The sequence below is a fragment of the Mastigoproctus giganteus genome, chromosome 9 (genome assembly GCF_048544385.1).
Source record: "Mastigoproctus giganteus isolate SK-2022 chromosome 9, ASM4854438v1, whole genome shotgun sequence".
NCBI classification, from domain to species: Eukaryota; Metazoa; Arthropoda; class Arachnida; order Uropygi; family Thelyphonidae; genus Mastigoproctus; species Mastigoproctus giganteus.
The window spans coordinates 114,310,930-114,324,104 of record NC_143583.1 but is presented as its reverse complement, the minus strand read 5'-3'; the positions used below and the strand labels follow the sequence as shown (position 1 = coordinate 114,324,104).

The 13,175-nt window shown below is 38.0% G+C and overlaps 1 protein-coding gene across 1 annotated transcript in view; it reads left to right on the top strand.

The window, feature by feature from the left end:
- LOC150080657 (ribosome assembly protein METTL17, mitochondrial-like) overlaps nucleotides 1–13,175 on the top strand; it is a 144,952-nt gene that overhangs the window by 95,278 nt on the left and 36,499 nt on the right. The window contains exon 5 of the mRNA XM_090380775.1: nucleotides 9,507–9,588. Within this exon, the coding sequence (XP_090236901.1) occupies nucleotides 9,507–9,588 (82 nt within the window). The remainder of the gene's footprint in view (nucleotides 1–9,506; nucleotides 9,589–13,175) is intronic.

Genomic DNA, 13,175 nt, shown 5'->3' with positions numbered 1-13,175 from the left:
AGCTGGTAGTTTCAGATGATTCATTTTCCCTGATGCAGTCTGTGGGTCTTGCATTCATCTCATCCAAATTCCATCCTGATGTCATTGCTGAATTCTTTGGTGATCCAGAATAGCTGTTAGAGTTGCTTCTCAGTTGCCTCATAGAGCTTGATGTCATCCGTACATCAGGTGGGAGAGGGTGTATAGTTTGTTCCTTCCTTCCTTCCTTTGTGGTTATAACTGTACTTGCTGTTGTTGAGTAAGGTGGATATTGGGTTTACTGCCAGACAGAACTACAGTGGGCTCAGGACATTTCCCTGAAAGATTAGGCACCTCCGTAGCCAGGTGGGAAGGAGCAGCAGTGCATAGCACACGCTTCTTGATTAAACCGGGGTTCGAGCCCGTCACCACCAAATACGGAGGATGCAGAAAGGTCAGGGAATGACCACCGCATATCCCGGAGCAATATGGCCTTAGTTGCTAATGCTCCTAAAAACCAAATAACAACAACCCTGAAAGATTCCTCCCCTGATGGGGATGGGCCTTGGATTTTTTTCCCTTGATGGTGGTATTCCATTTCACCATGGTTGCTTCTAGGAAGTTTGCCATTGTGCAGTTGACTTTTCGTATCTTCAGTGTCTCTGTTAGCCAACTATGAGGCATGGAGTAGGTCTTGCAATAGTCAGTATAGGATGTGTACAGGTTGTGACACTTCTTTTAGGCTTGCCCTATAACTACAGCATCAATGGTTATTGCTCCTTATATCCTGTTCTCATCTGCTTGCATCCCTTCTGCTGTTCTACCATGATGTTCTGGCTCTAAGTGATTTGATATCTCTCCTCTCCCCCCCCCCCCCTTAGCTATGCATATCGTCTGGATCTTGTGCATTGTTGGGAGACAGGTGATTGGCCTGTATTTTTCCATGTTTCTTGTATTTTGGTCTTTAGCCTTCATGGAAGGTGATTCCGTGAGTAAGAAACTCTGGATGACTTATTATCTGGATGAACTGTTCTGCTAAATGTTTATGTATGTGTGTGCAAGTGAACTTCTTGTACCAGTAGTTGTGGTTGTTATCTGTCCCTGGGGTTTTTCTGGTTGTTGTACTTCTTCCTCATGAATCTCACATTCTGTCATCACCTGTATGTCCTTGGTTTTCTTCTGTTCTTCTCTATCCAGGGTGCTCGGCTCTTATGTCTTACTTTACTGCTCCATATGTTACTCCAGAACTCTTTGATTATTCTGCTCAGGTCAGTATAGGATGGTCTGTTACTTTTTTTCCCTTCCTGTCCAATACTTCTGTAGAAGGCTTTTTGGTTTTTATTGAAGATCTGGTATTTGTTCTCCTCTGAGCGCTCCATTTGTAGTATAGCAGCAGCAGCAGCAGCAGTAGTAGTAGCAGTGGTGGTATGTGATGCAAGAAAGCAAGTGTATGAGCTTATGCAGCATCAGCCAAAAAAAAAAAAATATCACACCATTCCCTCCAAATGCCTGTCTAGTTCCTCCTTAAATTTGTTCAACCTATCAACTTCAACAACGACAGATGGAAGTTTGTTCCAGCAATTAACCACCCGCTGGCTAAAGGCAAATTTCCGCACATCTATTCTACATCTGTCCTTTCTTAATTTGAATTTATGCCCCCTTAGGTTCGTAATCTGAACAAGTGGAAGGATCCCATCAGAATTCAGCATGCTCAAACCCATTCAAGGCCTTATACACCTCAATCAGATCACCGCACAGGTGCCTAGTCTCCAGCCACTGCAATTTGCAGAACTTAAGCCTCTCTTGGTAAGAGGATCCCTCCATTCCCCTCACCAATCTTGTTGCCTTTCTCTGTACACGCTCAAGCTAATCTACATCCTTCCTAAAATGAGGCCTCCAGACCTGTATGCAGTGCTCAAGGCATGGCCTGACCATTGCCTTATACAGAGGGACAATCACCTCCTTTTCCCTGCTAGCAAAATTCCTATATATCATTGACAAAACCCCATGATCTGCCCTGGCAGCCTATCTGCATTGCTCAGAAAACTTCATATCTGACTGCACAATTACTTCCAGGTCTTTTTCATTTTCTATGATATACAGGAATTTTTCCAGCAGGGATAAGGAGTTGATTATTCCATTGTATAAGGCAATGGTCAGGCCACACCTAGAGTACTGTATACAGGTCTGGAGGCCTCATTTCAAGAAGGATGTAGAGCTGCTGGAATGAGTACAGAGAAGGGCAACAAGATTAGTGAATGGAACAAAGGGGTGCTCTTACGAAGAAAAGCTTTGCAAATTACAGTGTCTGGAGACTAAGCACCAGCGAGGTGATCTGATAGAGGTGTATAAAGCCTTGAATGGTTTAAGCATGCTCAATGCTGATGGGATTCTTCCTCTAGCTCAGAAAAATCACCTGAGAGGGCATAAATTCAAATTGAGGAAAGACAGATGTAGGATAGACGTGCGGAAATTTGCCTTTAGCCAGCGGGTGGTTGGTTGGTGGAACAGATTTCCATCCCTTGTAGTGGAGGTTGATAGCCTAAATAAGTTTAAGGCTCAGCTGGACAGGTATTTTGAATGAACAGAGGGGTGAAGTGGAAGTGGGTTTTTTTTTTTTGGCTGATGCTGCATAAGCTTGCTTTCTTGCATCAAATGCCTCTACTAATGCTCATGCTAATGCTAACATTAGTCCACGAAGAGCAGCACCCATTGATTACCACCTTCTGTCTTCTCCCACTTAACCATCCTTTTATCCATTGTAGCAACTACCCTTAATACCATTCTGCTCCAATTTGTACAATAGTCTTTCATGCGCAACAGTGTCAAAAGCTTTCCTGAAATCCAAATATATGATATCAAAATTATTTTTTGCATCCAGTTCCTTTGTAACCACATCATAATATCCTATCAAATTTGTCAGACAAGACTTTACCTTAACAAACCCATGCTGTGTCTGAATTATTGCTATTGTCTTGTCTAGATGATCCTGCAATGCATCTTTAACCAGTGATTCCATTATTTTACCCAGAATAGAAGTTAAACTAACTGGTCTCTTAATTACTCCTGTCACCCTTCGATCCCCCTTTGTGAATTGGGGATACATCTCCAGCCCGTGGGAACCTCCCCTGAGTCCAAGGATGCTCTCATAATTATGGCTAAGGGTTTGCTTAGTTGCTTTGCCGTCTCCTTTAATATAACTGGATAGATCCCATCCACCCCAGGTGCTTTTCTTTTCTTAACTTCAACAATTTCTCCTCCCCTTTGCTCTCAGTTAATAGGTATGAAACTTATAGTAGAATCCACGGTTAATTCCTTGAATGCTTCCCACTTAGAATTTACTGTTGGTAACATCTTCAGTTGATCCCACTGTACAGAATTTAAAAACTTTCTGAGACCACTGTACTCACCTTTACGGAAGCAAAAACCCTTTCCTTTACCCCTGATGGTAATTAAATCTTTAAGTAAATCCCACATCAGTACACTGTGATCACTGCCACCTAGTGGTTCCTTTATCTGCAAATTCTTAATACACGAATGATCACTGCTGATAACCAGATAAAGAGTATTACTCTCTCTGGTTGCTTCTTGAACATGCTGTTGCAGAAAACAATCATCCAATAAATCCACAACAGTCTGACTAGTGTGTGAGTGACCAATCCACAAGTTCCAGTCAATATCTGAGAAGTTAAAATCCCCCATTATAAGACATTCTGATGTACTAGCCCACTCTATTTCTCTGTACAATTGTTCGTCGTTCTCATTCGAGTCATTAGGCCTATAACACACTCCTGCTCTTATTTTTGCTTTCGCAGTGCTTATGTCACACCAAACTGACTCAACAGTGCAGTGTTCATCTGTATCAACTGGGTGCACTTCTTTTGATTTTATGTTTTTCTTAATTAACAGCATAACATACATCCTCCCTTTCTATCCTGTCTATCCTTTCTGTACACATTGTACTCCCCAAATTCCAGTTCTGCATTCCTTATATCTGTGTGACACCACGTCTCTGCTATCCCAACAATATCCGCCTTTGATGTCTTGACCAACACTTCAAATTCATGAAATTTATTTACTATACTTCTAGCATTGGTATACATGCAAGCATACATACTCCTATTCCTAGTTTAGTCATTTGCTGAGTGTGAGAAGGTTCTGCTTCAGAGAGAATCTAAGTATTCTTCTATTCTCTGATTTTTGGTCTCATATTCCTGAGGATTTTGTCTTTCTTGAGGATGCTCTTCACTTTTTACTGTCAGCTTCTTACTCTTGTTACCTTGTTGGTACTATGTCAGTTGGCCTGTTCTTGACTCTTAGTTCATCTATCTTCTGCTGAAGCCTTCGTTCCCATGCTGGTGGTTCCTTGTTTTTCCATTTCATCTGGTACTGATCTCTCATTTTTCTTCCATTGATTCTGGTGGCTGCTATGGGAGAACAGTACATAGCTGTGTGGATGGCCTCGAGCATACCTTCACTGTTGTTGAGATAATTTGGTATTGTTTTCCAGTTGGGGGTGGTCTGATTTGGGACCAGCGCATTCTGCGTCGGGGATTACCGCTGTGTTACCTGATGCAACACAGCGACAATATCCAGAAAGTGAAGATTCTGGTGCTGAGTTGGGCAGCTGAGAGCCTCATTGGCAACCCCCATTTTAATTGTCAAGGGCATTCACCCTGTTTTTCAAGCCCTCATAAATACCTATTAGAACAGAGTTTGTGCCTAATTTCTTTGTACTGTTTTCACCAAACACAAAAAAATTCCCCATTTCTCCCCCATGTTCCATTCCAGATAGATCTGGAATTAACTGTTCAGTGCTCCCCTAAGCTGCAGCAGTCTCACCACTTTGATCCCATTCCTTTGCTGCTCTAGTCTGAGGCATGATTTCATTTTTAATTCAATTTAACGCGAGAATGATATAACTGATAGATACCTAAATGCATTAATTTGTAATACACTATCATGTTACGTTTTATGTATTGCACTATACCATCAGGTTTTAGAGTTCTAAATTAGTTATAGCCTTACTAGATTAAATTTTATTAGCTGAAACAAAAAAATATATGCGAAGCTACATGTTTAGAACCTATTAGCTACTTGTTTATCACAATTAAAAACCTACAATTCTACTATTAATGCTTTCCCCCCCTCCTCTTGTTAGTTGTTGGCACATCAGCTTCTGTAGCCATAATGCACTTCCCAAAGTTTTTGCGTTTTACTCTGATCCAAGCCCGAGGCAGGATTCGAACCCGTGACCTTTGGGTTGCCAGGCAGGCACTTTACCCACCCGGCTAGCCTGGTCTGCTACTAATGCATTACATTATTAGTTATATGATACCATATTCATGTCAAATCACAGATACAAATGTTTTACAAATATTAATGTCATAAGTTACATACTACACGATAAAGTTAAGTTGTTAAAACATGTATGTATTGCTATAAATTATAGTTTGTAATCTCTTCTAATACTTGCTGCTGCAGAACTACATAGAAACCTCTTTTCCCTACTAGCAAAATTCCTGTATATCATTGCCTGAACAGGTCATGGGGTATTATCATTGATATACAGGAATTTTGCTAGTAGGGAAAAGGAGGTGATTATCCCTTTGTATAAGGCAGTGGTCAGGCCACACCTTGAGTACTGCATACAAGTCTGGAGGTCTCATTTTAGTAAGAATGTAGAGGTGCTTGAGCGAGTACAGAGAAGGGCAACAAGATTGGTGAGGAGAACAAAGGGGGGGTGGTCTTACCAAGAAAGGCTTAAAATTGCAGCGTCTGGAGACTAGGCACCTGCGAGGTGATCTGATTGAGGTGCATAAGGCCTTGAATGGGTTGAGCAGGCTCAATTCTGATGGGATTCTTCCTCTTGCTCAGATTATGAACCTGGGAGGGGCATAAATTCAAATTGAGGAAAGACAGTTAGAATAGATGTGTGGAAATTTGCCTGTAGCCAGAGGGTTGTTGATTGCTGGAACAAACTTCTATCTATTGTTGTGGAAGTTGATAGCTTAAATAAATTCAAGGAGGAACTGGACAAATGTTTAGAGGGAATGGATTTGTGAAATGTTTTTTTTTTTTTTGGCTGATACCACATAAACTTGCTTTCTTGCATCATATTCCTATACTAATGCTAATATCAATACTAAAACAATGCCAGCAAAATTCAACTGTTTTTATTGATACAGCGCAAAGGTGGCAGAAGTCAACTATGGTTTTGTAAGCAATTACAAGGACCAAGTAAAGAATAAATGCAGTAGATTAATCAGATAATTACAAATAATTACTACACTACTAATTTAATAATGAAATAATTACTACACTACTTTAGCCAGAGAGTTGTTGATAATAAGAACAAGTTGCCCTTGCAGGTAGTTGAGGCGGACCGTTTGAATAAATTCAAAGGTGTATTAGATACTTACCTGTGTGAGGAGGGAAGCATATAATTTTTCTTATCTACTTGCTCGGGGTTTTTTGTTTTTTTTTGCCGGTGCAGCAAAAGTTTGTGGCTTTATTGTACTGTATGATGAATACTATTACAATAATTTTAAATCAATGTTATAAAAAATAATAATTTTAAACAATAAATAAAGTTCTACTTAAAGGCTCTCGAAAAAGCTTCTATTCCGGATAGCCTTGTCAGCTGATTATCCCATTATGTAAGGCAGCGTACCCCTGGGGGGGTCTGCAAAACGACCCTCTAGAATTGGTCAAATTATTCGTTGTATATAGTAAATTGATAATTAATGAAGTTATTATATATTTATGTAAAAATAAGAATAAAGTTGAGGTGTTTTAAACATAAAACTTTGCATTTCTTTTCAGAAAACCCAGTGTTCACACACACACACACACACACACACACACACACACACACACACACACACACACACACACACACACACACACACACACACACACACACACACACACACACACAGGGAATCCGTGAACTTTTTTTCATTTTCGAAGTAGATCAAAGTAGGTCCGTAGATCTCAGTAGTTTGGGAACCACTGATATAAGGCAATGGTTAGGCTTGATCTGGAATATTGTATGCAGGTTTGGAAACCTCATTTTAGAAAGACATGGATTAGTTAGTTAGGTTAGTTGCTGAGACAACTAACTAGATTATTTGGTGGTCCAAAGGGATATTATTGAAAAGAAAGACTGGGGGTCTGTCAATTGCAGTCTCTGTAAATGAGGCCTCTTTGAGGTGACCTAATTGAAGTATGTAAGGCTTTTAAAGGGCTAATTAAAGTAACTGCTGATTGCATCTTTACCCTTCCCGAGATAAAACAACACAAGGGGCATCAATTTAAATTGGAACACGATGGCTGTAGAAATATGTGGAAATTTACATTCAGCCAGAGTAATCACCTAGTGGAAGTTTATTCTAATGAAAGGTAGTTAGGACAAATTATTGGAAGAAATGGGCAAATGAAGGAGGAGCACAATATTTATTTATTCTATATAATATTGGTGTGAATACACCATAGATCACTCTTAAAGGCAAAAAACTACGTTTGTAGTTTTATTGCCTTTAAGATTGTGCTCCTCCTTCACAACGAGTTGCCACGTATGCACTACCTCGAATAAGTAATGCTTCACTAAATGAGAAGACTATTGTTACTTATTCTCAGTGGGCACCACCACCTAGACGGCACCGTTTCAAGGCTTCTTGGCCTTTCATCGGTGGGTGGGCAGGTACCCTGATATTGCAGACATGATAATCCAGTTGTGAAGATAATCACACAATATGAGAGATGCTGAAAGGTGTACATAATGTATAAGTTAAACTCAATGCACCAAGGCATTGGTGGGTGGGTGCCCACCCACCAATGAAAGGCCAACAAGCCTTGAAACGGTGCCGTCTGGGTGGTGGTGGTGCCCACTGAGAATAAGTAACAATAGTTTTCTCTTTTAGTGAAGCTTTACTTATTCGAGGTTGTTGTTGTTTGTTTGTTTGTTTGTTATTTGGTTTTTAGGAGCATTAGCAACTAAGGCCATATTACTCCGGGGATATGCGGTGGTCATTCCCTGACCTTTCCGCATCCTCCGTATTTGGTGGTCACGGGCTCGAACCTCGGTCTAATCAAGAAGCGTGTGCTACGCACTGCTGCTCCTGCCCACCTCGCTACGGAGGCGCCGCTTATTTGAGGTAGTGCAATACATGGCAACTCGTTGTGAAGGAGGAGCACAATATGAGATACAGATAAAATTATGCGCTTTTACACTACAAATGTAGTTTTTTTCCTTATAGAGTGATCTGTGATGTATTCACACCAATATTATATAGATTATTTGTACTCTTAAACCTATGATGCCTTGGTGCATTGAGTTTAACTTATTATTTATTTATTTATTATAAATTATAAAAGGAAACCTCATACCTTTATGTAGGAACAGAATTCTCTCATCACTCTCGTTAAAAGGATTATGTTTTATATAATTATACGAATAAATGTCCCATATTTAATATTAAATAAAATCAATTACGAAAATTACATTAAAATCATATAAATAAATACTTATTAAAAAACTTTCATGCATTCAATTCTCATCCCCAACATAATGCATCAAGAAAAGCCAGGAGAAGTTGACAGCCATCAACACCCCCAAAAACCAAACCAACACTGCATGTTAATATGAGAACTGAAAAACAATTGTCGAATTTATCCTTAAGGAACATAAATTAAAATATCTAAAATATAAAATTGTCTAAACTTCTTATAAGGGACCAAACTTATTCGGATATACTCCGTGCTCCAAAGAAGTAAAGTCCTTTATTTCTTGTGAGCACAGAATGATGAGAGAATTATAATAAAATTATTATAATAAAATAATAATAAAATTAGTAGGACATATTGAGCTTTATCGCTCTTTCGATCTTAATTATTTATTTTTTTTGCTGGTGCTGTATAAGCCTTGCTTTCTTGTATAATAATCCTAATTCTAATACCTCTCCTGTCTCCTAATGAATCATAACATTGAAATTACCATTCTCAACATGTTTGTGCTCTGATCACTTCAACATGTGGCCGTTCTTCCATCATCATGCCACTATCCTCTATCTACTGCTTTCAATCTTCCGTTTACATTGCATTTTTACAGAAGGGAGAGAGAGAGACTAATCAGATACATTCTGTACCACTTTAGATTATAAATAAGTAGTTCTGTTGTAGTATGCACTCTTTTAGGCTGCGTGATTTTCATGCTCTAATGAGTAATATCATGCCCTGACCTTAAATTCGAATTAAATATGTAAAAAAAAAAAAAAAAAAAAAGATTAATTGTTGATACTAGTGTTACTAATGAAAATAATAATTTTAGATTCTATATTATTTTATTTAAGTTTATATTGCTTCTGGAATTTATTTTCAGAAACAATATTTATTTATCTAAAATTTAAATTTTTCTTGATTTTGAATGGAGTTTTACAACCAGATCTTTTAAAATGCTATGTAAATCCTTCTCTCATCTAATTGTGCTATTTTATATGTTATTTTATAGTGCTATTTATATGTTATTTTATATTGCTATTTTATAGATATGATTATAACACTGGAATTCTGTATATGATAGGAAGGTTACCACCCGAATTTTCAGCACTAATGAGAGTGTTTTCAGAGGTAAGAAAGGAATCTTTCATTATATTAATATGAATGGAATTTCATTATTTTAATATGATTGGAATAGACTTTTTAAATGGAACCTGAATCATAATTTTGCATCATCAAAGTGATATTTAAAAAAAATGCACATGTAGATGGTATATGCATTATATTCTCAAAAGTATTCAGATATTTGCTATTAATATGAAACATATCTGAAATATTGAAAAACTTAACTCCAGTGAGGTAAGTCTGACAAGCTGTATGCAAAATAGGAGCAAGTATAATATGGTAGGGGATCATTATTGGGTGTTGATAGCAGCCAGTATGGGTTGCAATGCAAAGAATTTAGAGTTGAAATAAAGATGTGATTCTTGAGTGTTATGTCATTCATTTGTCTTTCCATACTACTGCAATCCACATGATTCCTTCCCCTACTTGCACTATAGCCAGTTGCGGAAAGATGGGGTATTAACCCAAGAATGTAAGAATTATTTCGCAAAGGGAGGCATTATGTCATCTGACAATTACCTCTGTAGACTTTAGGTACAAAATCCCTTTTTATTAAATAGTGAACTTATAAAATAGATGATAAACATTTCTAGCTTTTCTGCATTGTTCCTTTTATTGTAAGCAAAGACATAATGTAACATGTTTGCTGTATGACTGGATTTTATTGTTGTTGAAGAACGAAAAAGAGATCTTTTTTTTATTTGAACCATTCTGCTTTTTTTCACTCATTCATTGAATTTGTAGTCCTGAAATTTATATTTGTATAATTTTTTTTATAAGGATTACCATATATTCTGGCATATAAGTTGATCATTGAAGTACTAAGAAATAGTCTAAAATTTTAAGATCAATTTATACATTGGATATAAAATCCTAAGTTTCAGTTTAATGCATATGCTGTATTAGTGTTAGAGAGAGAGATATATACCAGTGTATTTTCAGTTTATTACATGTATATTTTTAAACAAATATACATTATTGCTTGCCTTTTAAAACTCAATTTTTTTCAGTTAATCAGATGAAAACAGTTCATGGAATTTGTTGGAAGTTCTTTGAGAGTACTTTATGAAGACCTTGAAAAGTAAACCTCCAAGATTTTCAGTTTTTTTATAGCAGACTTTTTCCCATATTGGGGCACTGTATATAGATAAACCAGTTTGCATTATTACTAAAAAGGCAACAAGGAATGACTTGGTTATATAATCAAAGCCTCCCATGTCATCAGTAAGAGCAGTCACACTCTTACTGATGTATGCTGTAACCCATTCCTATAGGTTTTTGTTTTGTGACTCTCTACTTAAGGGGATGCTATTTTTGTTCCATTTTACTATGCAGTGTAATAAAGTTAGTAAAAACATATAGAGGTAAAGATATAAATGTATGTTTACATGTAAACTGCTTTAGGAAAAAGAAGGTAAAAACTGGAAATGAAACAAACACCAGCTTTTGACATTCCAGGGTATCTTTTTCAACCATAAAATCAAGAGTAATGCTATGATAAATGAATGAAACAGTAATGAAGAAGCTGGCCACAATTCACACAAGATCCTATTATTCAGTCTGTTACCTTTCTGAGTAATAACTTGCCCAGAAAGATAACAGAATAGGGTTGATATAAGGCCTCAGTTACGGTTATGGTAATCATAATCATAGGAAGGTGGAAACGAGATTAGCTTGGTGCGGGCAAAGTTTTTATGGCTCCAGTTAATAGAGAAGTTTTTCTTAAATTTTTACCATTTTATTGAATAAATTGGCATATTAATTTATTTTCTAGAAGTAGCTTTATATTCCTAGTTAGGATAATTAGTTTATTTGTAACTTAAACAGAGATTTTGTGGGTTATTACTTAGTATCGGTAAAACTTGTACCGTTTGAAACGTCACCATTGTGTAGTATTGATATGGAATAACATTATGTATATCTCGAACTTGATAGCATAAGGCATAACGTAAAACTAGATAGCATAATACATAGATACTATAGTAGGAATCTGTTAACTTAGTATAGTATTGTCAATTAATTAAATTTATAAATTCTTTTAATTTTTATTGTTAATTAAATTGTATTTAAACAGAAATCATGCTCCAGACTAGAGCAGCAAAACAACTTGCGCAAAGTAGCGAAAATGCTGTGGTTCGCAGAAGAACCATAGAGGACGATTCTCCAATGCATCAAAGTCTAAAAAAAATGTACAAAACGTGACATGTTTGTGGATCTCTCTCAAACAAAACATGACCTAGCCAAGGAGGATATTTGTGTGTCTCATAGACACTCATCAGAATGGGCGTCTATGAGAACTTGAAGAGTTGGGTGGATGCTCTCGAAGGAATTAAAATTAAAACTCAGCTGCCCAACTCAACTCCAGAGCAAACTCTTATGTACCCGGCAACCTTCAGGGCAGAATGCGCTGATTCGACAGGAGCTAGTTATTGTTGGTGACTCAATTGTCAGGGATATAGGAAATATATTGTGCAAAAAGGATAGGTGGAATAGGACCAGGGTATGCAGGCCTCCGTAGCCGAGTGGGCAGGAGCGGGAGTGCAGTAGCACACGCTCTTTGAGTAGACGGGGATTCAAGCCCCTGACTGCTGAATACGGTCGATCTGCCAACCCGCACTGGACCAGCGTGGCAGATTATGGTCCATTTCCCTCAGCATGAATTGTTGAGGAGGCTTCCATCCTGCAATGGGTTGATAATGGCTGCACTTTACTTTTTTTTTTTTATGTCTGCCAGGGGCAAAAGTTGATGACGTAGAACAGATATCATCTAAGGGCACAAAAGGTGATATCATTGTACACGTTGGCACTAATGGCATTAAGTATAGGAGATCTGCGGATTTACTAAGCAAGTACAGGTCAATGGTGGAAAAAAGTCGTGAGTTAGGGTTAAATTTGGAAGTGTCTACAATCCTACCCAGACATGATAGGAGGGAGTATACGATGAGAGCCTTGTCGATCAATTCGGCCCTTGAGAGATTGTGCAGGACACAAGGGGGGGTAGAATTTTTCTCAGTGTAGTCTGTCCTTGTTAACAGGAGAGACTGCTTCTACAGGGACGAGATACACTTAAATAGGAGTGCAAGAATATTTGCTGATGCTATCGAGGCAACGTTAGGTGGGTCGGAAAACTGTTGGCTTGGGGGGGTGAGGATTCACAGACAAATAGATTACCAGTAGCTTCATGCAGAGGTGGAAATGATTCTTGCACTGCTTCTGTTGGAATATGCGGCAGCCCAGAAAGCCAGTTGCTGGGGATTTCAGGAACTGCTGGGGGTCATGAAACAAGTTAATACATGGGCTATGTTAGAGTAACTAAGTGTAAGAACAGGTGTATGTATACTTGCATGTACACCAATGCTAGGAATATAGTGAACAAATTTGATGAATTTGAAGTGGTTAAGACATCCAAGGCGGGTATATTTGGAATATCAGAGATGTGGTGCCACTTAGATATAAGGGATACAGAATTGGAATTTGGGGAGTACAATGTGTACAGAAAGGATAGACAGGATAGGGAGGGAGGAGGAGGGGGTATGCTGCTAGTTAAGAAATACATAAAATCTAAGGAAGTGCATCCAGTTGACATAAATGGA